Raw genomic sequence first — 14,332 nt, 5'->3', positions numbered from 1 at the left:
CGATATGAGGGTTGAAAAGCTCACCATGATATAGTGGCGCTGCATCTCTGTCTTCTCGCTGGCCAACTTCTCACACTCGATTTTGAGACTGTGAAAGCACGGCAGAAAAATATGAATTGTACAAAAGATGCGAATGACTTGTCATTGTATCAGAAACTGAGTCTGAAAAGTCTGATTCCCTTAAATTAATAAAAAATGAATCAGTTAAATTAAATGAATCAGAACGAACCGATTTATTGAATCAAAGCAACTTGATTTAACTACATGAATCAGAATGATCCAAATCGCTTAAATGAATCAGAACAAACTGATGCACTTCAGTGAATGAGAATGAATCAATTAAATGTAAAGAATCTGAATAAAAAAAATTCACTTAAAGAAATCAAAACAATCTGATTTACTTAAATGTATCAGAAGAATGATTGAACTCACTTAAAGGAATCAGAACAACCAGTTAATTTAAATGAATCATAACAAACCTATACACTTCAATGAATAGATCAATGAAATGAAATACTGATTTGCTTAAATGAATCAGAATAATGTAGTTCACTTCAAACAAAACAATAATTCAAATGAATAAAAAATTATCAATTCATTTAAATGAATCTGAACAAACCAATTCAATTACTGGAATCAATCCAAACTGATTCACTTGAATGAATCAAAATGGTCAAATTCACTTTAGTGCAAATAGTGCAAACCAGTTCACCTCAATGAACAAGAATGAACTGATTCGCTAAAATGATTTAGAACAAACCATTCAAGTAAATGATTCGGAACAAACAGATTCACTTAATGCAATCAGCACAAATTGATTCAGTTAAAGGAACCAACACAAATCAAATCACTTAAATGAATTAAACTTCTCCACTGCAATTTACAGCGTTACAGGACAGTTCAGCAGAGCTCATTTGATTGTTGTTTCAGTTCGCTCAGCTGTAAAGTTACACATGCAAACAACATTATTTTAAAACTGCCATTTGTTGGGAAAAATAGTTTGTTTTTGTAAAAGATACACTGAATATATTGTTAAGCCAGCAGCATCACCACTTTTAGTTATTTCTGATTTCTGAATGCAGTTTTCCATGGATAACATGAAAACGTTGATGCCTCACTGCTGTATAGTGTGCTGTATAATACAGTGAAATTAATTCAATACACATCCAGCCGGTTATTAGCCTACAGGAAGAGATTCATAAATAATCAAATGCGTTTCACATTCTGGGAGTAAATCAGCTCATATGATCTGACCTGTGGTACTGAGCCTGGAGGAACTGGAACTCCTCTTTAATGCGGTCCAGAGTCTCCAGCACCGTGAACTTGAATGACTGTCCCGGCTGCAGAGGTACCTGAGGAGAGAGATGGCTTATTAATCACTAAACATCCATAGGTCTGCGATGGAAGACTGGACTGCTTAATTGACTCATTGAAATAAAATTGAAAAGTGCTCCCAGTGCATTATCTTTGACCTTGGCTGCACTACAAACACTACATGCATTTTTGGTGAGGGAGGAGAGAAAATTTGATAACAGCAGCAATTCTATGGGGTCGGTGTAACCCTTGTTTTGCAAAACGCTCTTATAAGATTTAACCCTTACTCCTGGTAGACACAAATGCGATTCCCAATCTCGAGAATTAAAAAAGCAGCTATGAATATTTCATGGAAACTATACCAGAAATTCTAAATAAATTTTTAGTCAATACAAAACTTCTATACATTCCCAGGACATTGAGTTCTACTTTATTAATGACTGAATACCTGAACCAATAACTTTGTTGTTTTAAGTCAAACTAAAGCATACTGTGTCTGAATATGCCTAAGGCTCTACTATATAGTAGGTGAAAAACTGATTTTATTATTGGCTAGTACTATTATTGGCCAGATTCAGAAGTCTGCACCCAGTGGACATTTTACTATCCCATAAGGCTATAAGAGAAGAGTTGCAAATGGCTAAGTGAGTCACAGTAGCTGTTGTTTCCACCACCGTTTTTATGTGCATTTTGAAGTTTTGCATCAAAAATGAGTGATCTGAATGCTGAAAAAAATAAAAAATAAAAAAATCCTTTCAGTCGCAAAGAAGTTTTTACATTCGCTTTGGTGGTTTGCTGAAAAAGATTTAACACGAATAATAGAAATGCATTTGCATTTGCGAACTATTTTTTTTTCCTTTTTAATTTAACTACCAATACCACCGCTCGAACAACCTGATGGAAACACCTGATACAAAATTAGTTTTTAGTTTTTTTATATTTTTAAGAACTTTGAAAAGATTTGCCTCACATTTGGATGGAAACCTAGATAATGACAACATGTCAGCTATAGGACATGCAAACCTACCTTAAATTAAACACATTCATACTACATACTACATAGTTTTTTAATAGTCACAAAGTTAGTTTTTATTCAAAAGTAGTATACCTACTTGGCAAACAATTTTGGAAATTGCTAAATGGTTTAGGTTGATTTCTGAATGAATGATTCTTCTGACTGGTTCTTTTTAGTGAATCAAATATTATTTTATTGAACAAGAGTATGGAACTTTCAATTCTGCTGATGCATTTTACCATACCCACATATTTTCCCCAAAAGACATGTTTCACATGGGGTCATCTATGAGCCTGTGTGCTCTAATCTGATCCAGCTGTATTCATATCTACCTCCCCTCCTCATTAAGACCCAAGTCCTTTCCTTTGCTATTTTTAAACACATTTCCCATTCTGTCAGCTGCTTCCTAAAATGGCCGCCTTTGTCCTTCGCTCCTCCGGGCTTCTGGTTTTCTCTCTGAAGCTCGGTGTCCAGCGAGCAGCTGAAGATTGCCGGTTTCAGTAGGAGCTTAATTAGTCTAGACAAGCGAAATTCAATTAAATTTCAATTAGGCTAACGGTGGAGGTCAGACACTCGGTGAGCTTTCGAGTAATTAAGCTGCAGGCGCACAGCTGACTGGATGAGTTCAGTACACACACCGCCGTGTTTGTTTGTGGATAGAGGGGGGCAATCATCATGTCCCTACTGACCCTCATTCATTCAAACGTGTGTGTGTGTGTGCAGTAACTGTCCTGAAAGCAGCTCACACCACACAGGGCCAGAACTCACATGGTACATTTCACAACAACACAAAAATAAACAACCAGGAAACAGCTCATAAATATATTGTGTAGCCACAGAACAATTCAATTAAATGCGTGTTCTTCTGAGTTTGTCACAACATAGAAAAATGTGTTATTAACCACCCAGCCAAATCTGAATGGAAAAAACTAAGGTATCTCAATCTTAGTAGTATTCTCTGCTCTCAAATGCAGGGGGCGTGTCCGTTGGCGGGGCTGAAACCACGCCCACTCGCAAACCTGAATGGATAATCTAGCATCTTAATTTCAATAAGGAGACCAAGCTGTTTTGAAAATTATTACAATAAGGTATTATGCATTTATGTGATGAAGGCACAGCTAGCTATCAAACTGTAGGCTGTAGTCAGGGTTACCAGGTTTCACAACAAAACCCACCCAATTTCTACTCGAAACTAACCCAATCGTGTTTCAAGGGGAGGTTCCCTGGTAAATATCGCATTCCGAGGGGTAAAATACTAGATTTTCAGTGCGGTTCCTCCAGTAAAATCTGCATTCCAGGGGCTGAACATCACCTTACTCAAAAGAGTTGTGTTCGATCCTTCGCTGGCTGTGCTGATTTAAATCTAGCGGTTCTGTTGTGTTTGTGTCACAAGTTCAGTGACGCAGGTAGTTATGATTCTCTACGGCCAATCAGTGTTCAGCAGAGTTTACACGTCATGTTTTAGTAATGGTACAGTTCACTTGGAACCTCAACCGAAGTGGTTCTAATAAAAAAAGTATCAAGTACCAAGTACCCAGTGGAAAACCCTTCAAAAGTGAACCGTACTGAACCGTACTACGCAGTGGAAAAGCGTCATTATAGTGTTAGGGGAGGAGCCATGCTCTGTAGCTCTATTGCATCATATACACGATTCTAGCCCCGCCCAAAAAAACACTATTCACAATACTGGTGAAAAAAACTGTTTAGCTAACTTCTTTGTAATGTTTCAGCAATGCATTTCTGACAATTATGCGTTTAGAAACAATTCACTGAATTGACTTTACACAAACTCTATTTTTACATTTTCTAAGGAAATGTGCAGTTATCAGTGTAAATCCTGCTACCATGAAGCCAGATTGTTGTGGATGGCTGCCAGGGCATTGCTATGTGGTTGCCAGGGTATGGCTATGCAGTTGCTCAAATGTTGTGAGCGGTTGCCAGGGCCTTGCTATGCAGTTGCTAGAATGTTGTTATAAGGTTGATAGGGTGCTCTGAGTGGTTATCAGGGTTTAAATTGCTATTGCTCTGCAGTTGCTCAGATGCTGTGAGGGGTTGCCAAAAATGTGCTATGCCATTGCTGGGATGTTATGGGAGGTTGCCAGGGTGATGCTATGCAATTACTAGGTTGCTGTGAGAGGTAGGTCTCTAGGTGTCCAAGGTTTTGCTACACGGTTTCTAGGTTGTTGTAGGTGGTTTCCGTATCACTTACTATGCGGTGACTTAGATGTTGTTATGTGGCTGATAGTGTATTCTGGGTTGGTAACAGGGTGTTGAATACTGTTTCTAGGGTGTTGCTTTGCAGTTTAGAAGTTTCAACAAGTTGCAAAATTTGAGCTACCTTTCGTGTCTGCAGCAAAAATGGTACAGGATGGGTATTGAACAATATCCTGGTTTCCATTAAAGATTTGCGCAAAACCATTTCCAATGTTATGCGACTAAAATAATATTAATGCAATACATTATGGTGATGCTGGTAAGTTTACGTAAATTGCAGCCACTGCACTAGCCATCATTTTTAATCAAAGGAGACGTAGTCGTGTTTTTTTTTGGCGAAGCAGTGCGGAGAGCCACTTCTGGGACATGCCACAGAGTGGCTGGTATAAACACAAGCATTAACTAGAGTTGCTGCGATCAGCTTCGTTGGTCATGACGGAGACGTAATGTGCCATAGCTGTTTGCAGTGTAAATAAGGGGTTATCCAAACATTAATGGCAAAGAAAGCCCCTTACGCTTGAGAGCGGCCACCTACAAAGTGTTTTTATAGAAGATTAAAGTTATAGTACATTAAAGAATGATCATGTGACTTATGTGTGGCAGATGACCTGTAAATGTGGAAAACCAATGTTTCCATTGCAGTTTTATGAAACGTTCCTTTTCGAATTGCCTGAAAAACCATCTAATGTGAGTGTAATTTTATATTATATATATATATGTATATATATATATATGGGAGTTTTTTGCGAAACTGATGTATTGTCATTGAGCGTATTTTCAATGTGCAATTTTCAATATGCACAGTTAGAATGGTAATAGAAACGCAGCTAATGTTAAGTATAAGCAACAGTAATTATCACTGCATTTAATTAAGAGATAAAGAATCTTTTATTGCTTTAGATGAATTTAGAAAAAAATATTTGCTCGGACTTTATTAAAACGAAGGGCTCTGCAACATAAAGAACAAACATGCGTGCAAAACTAACACATGCAAATAAACAAGGAGGAATCCTGGGTAGGAGCGTCTGTTTAGATACAACAGTGTGTGTCAGACAGAAGGAGGGGGAATCCTGAAATCCAAAACTGATCCAGTTAATCTGGATAGAGGGGGACGAGGCAGACAGCGAGCCATGTGGGACAGCGGCTAGTCAATCACAATTTAGACGAGCTGCAGCAGGCTAGCCTAGAATTACTGGAGATTATCTTCTGAGGGAGGTCAAAGGGGGAGACCGAGACGAGCAGATCCCATAACAATGGTGGGAAATGAAATCTCTCCCAATCGCCCACTCTGATCATCTCGTATATCACTGCTGGAGTTGCTATTTTGGACACAGTGACTCAAATCGGTTTGAAGAAGGAGAGAAAGACACGTTGAAAGAGGAGCGCCGTCAGCTTCCGAGACGACTGCGAAGCTGTTTTTCGCTCACATCCTCGCAGACAGGCTGGGATAGAGACATCCATGAAATAATCATCCGCTGGTGAAATATTTAGTGCAAAAAGGCGCACGAATAGATAAGGATCACCAGAAAGTGGGAGGAAGAGAAGTGTCAGTGTGATCTCGGGGGGGATCTGGGTGAATGTGTGTGATCTCGCTCTCTAAAAACCCAGCTTTCCTTCCTTCCCAGTCCTGCAAGACCTTGTCCCCACAAACTCCTAAGATGCAATGGGTTTGAGGTGCTTGAGTTTAGCAGGTACACCTTGAACTGGGTGTCACATCCTCATTGAACAATCTGAGAGAAAGTCCTTCCATTTTTGCCAATCATTTCTGAGGCTTTTACCCAATCTTAAACCCCACTGAATGCTGAGACGTTGGATGGCTGCTGGGACTATCTTGGCGACTTACTTACAATGCGGCTCTGGAGTAGCTTGCTTTGTGGGGCCGAGCAAAAGCAATCGGCATCCAATACTGGATTATGAACTGTGGATTGGCAGGCAGAGAAAACAGCTTTTATGCTTTACAGAGTAAACCAGCAATAGTTTGAGCCTAAATGAAGAAAGAAAGAAAATCCTCATGTGTTTCTGACCAACCCGAAAGAGTGATAATAAAACAGTGTGAAGATATGAAACCTGCAACCAAGTTTAACATCCAAATGTGGCCAGAATAAAACATTTTTTTAATATAATATGGCTGTGAGTAAAAATGAGCAAAGGAGAGCACTCCAGCTCAAACTACCAGCTCATTAAAAAAAAGCATATGTGAAATTTGTGGCTAAATATTTGGCTATGACTTTGACTTGGCCAACACATCAGTGCAACAGAAAGCTGGCATTCACTCACAGACACACATTCACGCAATAACACACTAAAAAACATGCATGAATATGGTACAATTCGTGCTTTGTATGAAAAAATAACCCATTTGTAAGTGTCAGTTTTAGTATCAGAATGCAATGGTTTTTATGACTTTCAGCTATGTCAAGAAACATGCATTTTCTGCAGACTGATGGATTTTTCTAGTGAATCAAACACACTGTTAACTACTTTAGTACTGTTAGATTCTCAAACAATAACTATCATGAGCCAGGAATTAGAATACAAAATGTGTGACCCATGTAGTTTGATTCTTGAACAAATAAGTCTTACAAAATGATTACTTTTAGTGTATCAAAAGCATTCAGTTTAACCAGTGTTGTCCAATTCCCAAAAGCATGATTCCAAATCTAGTGCTAGCAATTCTTTTTAGTGAAACTAAATTAGCATAAAGAGTGCCTTGTTTTACTATGATTCTTAAACAATTATTCTTATGCAGTGGTTCTTTTCAGTAAATCAGAAATACACATTATGAGAAGTGTAGTCCGATTCCCAAATGAGTGAATCTTCTGAGCCATTTCATTTAATAAACACTTTATGAATAAGCGGTTACTTATTCGGACTCAGTTACTGAAGTGCTTTCATCACGTTGAAATACTAAGGACTGTTACTTTGTCGCACCATGTCAAGTCGCTAAAAGCCACTAAAGGTCAAGATAAACACATTTCAACAAGAATTCAATAAATAAGGAATGGAATATATGTCTGTCAGTTATTACACTGAAAGCTCCCGAGGGCAGTAAATGCACTAAGAACTTACTTCTTCCAAATATTTCTTTCCTCAAAAGTGCCTACTAAAGGAACGGCTAATGGAAAAGTAATGGTTATATGGGATCAGAATACATTCCTCACAATTACCGTCCCTAGTAATCATTATAAAAGTCAGGCAGCAATGAAAAAAACCCAGCATTTAACACAAATTTTCAGCATTCAAGAACCTTGCCTGTCAAGACCACGAGCAAAACTTGTGAAAAGTGACATTTTAATTCATACCTGTAAATACAGTTCAATTGACCATGATTTTCTCTACATGCCATCTTCACCATTATACCTTGAGCTCAGTATTCATGTAAATATTCACATCCTGGCACAACACACACCAGCACCTGCCTACAAAACACCCATAAATCCACACAGTGCAAACACGGGTACAATCAGCGATGGTGCAAGCGCACCGATGCCTCGTGTGCTACGTGCGCTCACACACTCGTATTACATCCTCTTATTTGTATCAGGTTCTCAAACTACTTGTCCCGTCCAAAAGACCTTCAACAGAGAGAGAGTTCACATTTCTCACACCTCACACATGACATCTGTGGACTTGTCACCCTTAAACGTTAACTGAACGCTGGCATTACCATCGAGGCACTTCATCTTCAGGTTTAAAAACAATGTGTTAAGCGCATTTGATCCACCTTTGGAAGTCTGTGTTCTGTAACTGTCGGAAACTGAAGGTGTGGCTGCAGCAGATTATGAGCTTTGTCTGCCCAGCTTTTTTTATTGTTGTTGTTTTTGGCTCAGAAGCACGGAGCGCTGTAACCCTTCTCTCATTCCACCTTCCAATCCCCCAGCTTCAGATAACACTAACCACAAAAATCCAGTGGAACCAATTACCAGTCCTCCCGATGCAGTTTGCCTCGCAAATCAGGCCTTAACCCTTTCAATAGGCAGGTACCGCAGACTCTTTTCACACTGACAGGCTACCTCTGATTTGCACTGGATGATGTTGAATTGTCTAACTAAACTACTGATGGGCCAATCTGATTGGTAAAACATTGCCTGAAGCATGCTGAGACATTGAGATTTACATTGCTTGAAGAAAATGCAGTACTTTGCTAGTTTCCAGGGAGTTGCTATGAGATTGCAAGTGTTCATAGATTCCAAATAAATTGGGGTTTTTGTGGTGATGCCATAGAAGAACCATTTTTGGTGCCCCAAAGAACCTTACAGCAAACATTTCTTAAAAGGTTCTTTGTGGAAACATAGATTTTTATTTTTAGATTAAGAATGAGCAAAGGTGACAGTGATGCTTTTGGCGCCAATAGCCTCGTGGTTAGTGTGTTGATAAATAACGCAACCGTGCTCACGGAGACCCGAGTTCGAATCCCATCTTGAGGTCATTTGGCGATCACTCTTTCCTACCAGTAATTTCCTGTCATCTCTCTACTGTTTCCTTTCTGAATAAAAAACCCATTAAAAAAAGTAACCGAGATGCTTGGGTTAACGAGATCCGCTAATAAACAAGCTGTTCAAACCATGTGTGGATCTGTGTTTTCTGAGTATTCTCACGAACATGGAGATTTCTTTAAAAGTTACAGAACGAGAAAAGGTGTGAGCACAAAAGGCAATGTTTATGCTTGGCTTCACAGAGACCTTTCTCACACCTTTTTACCATTGCAGGTCATGTTTCACAGGCCATAAGGGGGAAAAATAAAACCTGGCTGCAGATTTCACTATACCTTTGGAGTTCGTTCATTGAATGGTTATAAATTACATTCGATCACTCTGACTTGGAAGCTCAGAATGTTACAGGAATACAAATTTGACAAATATGTAATACATCCCATGGTCTCTCTGCTGAGGTCTAAAAAGGTGAGGGAGAAGGTTAAATAAACATTCAAAGTTTTAATCTAAAGATAAAGAAAAAAAAATCACATGAAAACCATGAGGAGAAAAAATTATGCGGTAACTGTCCTAAAAAGTACTTCATGCCAAATCTATTTCCCAATTTTTTTCTTCTTCAGATTTTAAGATGAAATACGTCTCATTCTTGACATGTTTTGTGAAATTCACCCTTACAATGGAAGTCTATGGGGCAAGTGCACTACATGCACACTAAATCAGTCTAAAGAGATCTTTCATTCATTCATGAACAGATCTGATGCCTTGCGTTGTCGTATACATGACAAGTTTAGGCTTGTACGCCAAGCCACACTTAAAACGGGCTGCGATGTACAGTAGATTCTTCAGATTCTAGAAACATCAATAAACCAAAGACGCGTCAAAGATAACAAATAAACTTCCCACAGTTGAGCCCTATCCAACCCCACCCACACCCACACACACACTTATACACATATATATATCACATCTAAACCACTCTAGATTTGCCCAAACGCACTGCCATCTATTAGAGGGGCCGATGAGAAAGGTTTATTACACAAACTAATACGGACACACATTGTGTTTGATTCCTCCCACACAACTTTCTATCAACTGGCTCTTGAGGACAGCTGGGTGAAGATGAATATGCGTACGTGCAACTGAAAGTCTGAAGAGACGTCTCTCTTACACCCAATCGCTTCATCTGTCCCATTTGTCGAGGATGTTGGAGAAAGAGAGAGAGCACAGCACTTACCGGGTGTCTACCCTGCGGGTACATGGTCACCGGAGGGATGCCGGCTATGGGTTTGACGGCCAACGCGCTGACCCTCTGTACTCCTGTGTACCCCCTCCACCAGGGGACAGAGCCCTGGATCGAGCTCGGGAACCCGGCTCTGTTCTTTCCGAGCCGCAGAAGGCTGTCAGTGCATCCGACGAGTGGGTCTTCCAAAAACAGATCCCCTTACTCACACTTGGACTGGATTTCCCCCCTAGAATTCCCTGACGTCCCACTCCGTTACTGTCCGGCTCTCAGTCCGACAGATCAGGAGAGCAGGAGGAGCAGGGAATTCCGAAGAATCACGTCCAGCTGTCCTCGGTCTTGTCCTTCTGCAAATGTCCCCAACAAGCTACAAAAACAAACACGTATCTCCATTCGAGTCTTCCAACCTTGTAACAGTACCTCAAAACTGCAGGGCTTCTTTGCCGAGGTCTAAAAAGGCAAGGAGAAGGAGGAACAGGCTTTGTTTTTAATCTAAATCTAGAGAGGAAGGAAAAAAACACACAGGAAAGCAGGAAAGAACAGCAGGTCACTGGAAGATCCAGCAGGCTTTTCAGCAGTGAGCCCTAGACTGTAATATATTGTGCCTGTTGGCTTCAACACAAACACACAGCCTGCTCAAGCTGCACTTAAGGTGGACCGAGTGAGATAGATAGAGGGTAGATAGATGGAGAGATAGAGACAGAAACAGACACCAATACATGCTTACAACCAATGATGCATGATTTCTTGTCGTCGTTGCATTGAAAGGCTGATAGATTCATATCACCATACAGACCTATAGAGGGGAAAAAACAGCAATTCATTATGTTTTTAGAGGGAAAACTGAGACATTTGCTTAAATTTTTTTTTGACTGAAATAAAAATACCCTTCTTGCCACAGTGATCTCTGATGTGTCTTTTCTAGATCAAATCTCAACACTGTGCTCAGATCTTTTCTTATCTGAGCCATAATACCTAAATTAATTTATTTTAGAGAATATAATCGTATTTATAAATTAAAACATTATTGTTTAAAATGATACAAAATATGACATATGTAAACTGTTTTGCTATATTACAATTTACATATTACACACATAAACCTATATGTTATTATGTAAAATACATTACTAATTATACTTTGTTTAAATTATATAAAATTTGAAATATATATAATCTCTCTATATATTGCACACACATATATACAGTATATCTATACATACAAAGAAAATAGAATCTTATAAATTATATATTTATTAGCAAAATTCTTTATATTTAAAAAATCATTTATTGAAAGGGTTAATCCACCGCAAAATGAAAATTTTGTCATTAATCTCTTACCCCCATGTCGTTCCAAACCTGTAAAAGCTTCGTTCATCTTCGAAACACAATTTAAAATATTTTGGATGAAAACCGTGAGGCTTGTGACTGTATCATAGACTGCCAAATAAAACACACTGTCAAGGTCCAGAAAAGTATGAAAGACATCATCAGAATAGTCCATCTGCCATCAGTGGTTCAACTGAAACGTTATGAAGCTACACAAATACTTTTTGTACAAGAAGAAAACAAAACCAATGACTTTGAACAATTTGTCTCTTCTGTGTCTCTCTGCATCACCCTAGTGCCATTTTGGAGAATATGAGCTAAACAAGGATGCGCTGTTTTCGTTCAAATCAAAGAGTAAATACACAGAAAACGTATCCGTGTGACGCGGCTGACACAGAAGAGAATAAACTGCTTGCGTTCATCAGGTGTTTTCCAAAATGGCTCTACGGTGATGTGGAGAGACACAGAGGAGAAAACTTGTTTAATAAAGTCGTTATTTTTGTTGTTTTCTTTGCGTACAAAAAGTACTGTATTTGTGTTGCTTCATTGTGTTATGGTTGAACCACTGATGGCAGATGGACTATTCTGATGATGCTTTTCATACTTTTCTGGACTTTGACAGTGTAACTTACTTGGCAGTCTATGAGACAGTCAAACGTCTACCGGTTTTCATCCAAAATATCTTAAATTATGTTCTGAAGACGAACAAAGCTTTACTTTACTTACTGTATGTCAACTTGTGTCTCATTTGTCTCAATTTACTTTTCCTAAAGAATTCTGGAAGGCATATCGGAGGCAAAATTCATACTTCAATGAAGCATAACTGAAATCACAAATAAGTCTCCGGAGCTTTGAAAGAGCAACCTCTGAGCAATTAAATTTGCCTCAAGGGAGAAGCAAATCAGAAAATAAGGGATGTAGAAAGAGAGAGAGAGAGAGAGCGAGAGAGATGAGGAATGATTCAATTTGCCAGCAATTCCGTGAAAGCACCATGTGTGTCCAACCCCATATTTGCACGTTCGCCTCTGACAGACGAGCATTTATCTGCCCTTCGAGAAATAAACTGGCAAATTAAGTTATGATTGCAACACTTACAACCTTGATTTATCTGGAGCATGTTCACGTCACTTGTTTGTGTGTCCGAAAAACACATCAGCAAATTTTTTTATAATTTTAATAACCTAGTAATCACCACCATCTCTTCATCATTCACTTGTTCTCCTCCGACATATAAGCTTGATCTCAGAGGCATCCCTTTTTAATCATCCCTCTGTCTGCAACACCTCTGTGGTCAGGGATTGCCCTAATCGCCGTTATCTAATTGTGTGGATTAGACAGGTAATTATTCACACGACTCTCTTCTTTCAACCTCTTACCTTCCTACGCGATGATACGTCCTGGACTGGTTGAGCTTCAGGTAAGAGGTCAACAGGATCAACACAAGATCTGAAATAATATAATGGGAAAATCAGGGGAAGACGAACTGGATATTCATATATAACAATAGCTGCGTTTACACTTTATGTTACACTTTTTAAGTTATTCTGACAATTTGACATTATCTATCTATCTATCGAACAAACATATCTATAAACATATCATGGTATAAATTCATAAATGTACCAGAATGACCCACATTTACAGCAATTAATCAAGTTCAGCTTTAGTCTCACATTCACATTTGATCCGAATCGGCATCAATATTGATTAGTTCGCAAATAATGCGATGTAAAGTTCCTTGCATGTCAATAATTCTCCTAATAAAAACAATTATGCATTGTACACGAGACACATTTTATTTATAGTTTTAGTAGAAACTTCTGAAAGCTTTTAAAAAGATGATGAGGCCGCTGAACAAAGTTTAATGTTCCAAAGCCAATTATGTTTACCTAAATATAAGAGGGGAATCAACTTAAATGAGGACAGAAATATCACCGGACCGTTTAATTTTATTTACCCTACTTATTTATGCGTGTTTTATGTATACAAGACGTTATTTAAATATCAAAAGAGCAAATTACAAGAGATAAATCAGACCCCTTACCTTTCTCCAGACCACCTTAAAACTCGGCGGCTGTCGGGCACTCTCCAGCGCTCCTCCGATTGGTTATAGCGACTAAACCGTTCCAACCAATCAAACCGTCCAAGTCCCACGTTTGCCCTTGACATCAGAGGCTGCAACGGTCCAATCGTGGCGTTCGCGGCCGCTGATTGGCTGCAGCATGTGTGGAGGGCGGGGTGCAGTCTTTAGGGATTGTGGGCATTGAAGTTCCAGTTATTCCTCGCTCCCGCCTCCAGCTGCCAATCACGCCGCATAAACGATCACCTATGACTGCTAATGACAAATGAGCAACGTGTAGCACCTAGTGCTGAGTGCCTTGAACAATTAAGCGAAATAACAAATAAACAGTCTCTTTATATGGTGAGTCATAGTGGCTCTATGATAACCTTGTAAATGAATGAGCAGCTTGTTTATTAAACAACTGAAAGTTCTATCATCATTGTTCTGTCATGTTGTTCCAAACCTGTATGATTTTTTTCTTCTGTGGAACACGAAAGGAGTTATTACCATCTCATCTTTACTATAATACCCCATGTAGGAGTGCATGTGCTGCCTTGTTGAACATAACATAGGTTAGATTTTCAGAGTTAATGCTACTTTATCTACACCCCCCCCCCCAAATTTTTTTTTTACATTACTTTGATTTTTATATTAAATATTAAATACAATAATATATATTACAGTATTTAAATGGATAGTTCACCCAAAAATAAAGATGTAGTTAT

The 14,332-nt window shown here is 38.9% G+C and overlaps 1 protein-coding gene across 4 annotated transcripts in view; it reads right to left on the bottom strand.

Annotated features, from left to right (window-relative positions):
- Positions 1–13,729, bottom strand: part of LOC113040027 (transducin-like enhancer protein 4) — a 43,625-nt gene extending 29,896 nt beyond the window's left edge. For 2 of the 4 annotated variants that reach the window (XM_026198233.1, XM_026198234.1), the window contains exons 1-4: positions 13,590–13,729; positions 12,922–12,991; positions 1,255–1,352; positions 25–88 (exon numbers count right to left, since the gene is read on the bottom strand). In XM_026198233.1, coding sequence (XP_026054018.1) covers positions 25–88; positions 1,255–1,352; positions 12,922–12,991; positions 13,590–13,714 — 357 coding nt within the window. In that variant the 5' untranslated portion in view covers positions 13,715–13,729. Of the gene's footprint in view, positions 1–24; positions 89–1,254; positions 1,353–10,210; positions 11,049–12,921; positions 12,992–13,589 lie in introns of those variants that run through there. The other 2 variants (XM_026198235.1, XM_026198236.1) reach the window with 2 other exon arrangements.
- Between the last annotated feature and the right edge of the window lie 603 nt (positions 13,730–14,332).

This window comes from Carassius auratus, chromosome 22 (assembly GCF_003368295.1).
Source record: "Carassius auratus strain Wakin chromosome 22, ASM336829v1, whole genome shotgun sequence".
NCBI lineage: Eukaryota > Metazoa > Chordata > Actinopteri > Cypriniformes > Cyprinidae > Carassius > Carassius auratus.
The sequence above is the reverse complement of the archived record's forward strand: the minus strand, read 5'-3'. Positions and strand labels throughout refer to the sequence as shown.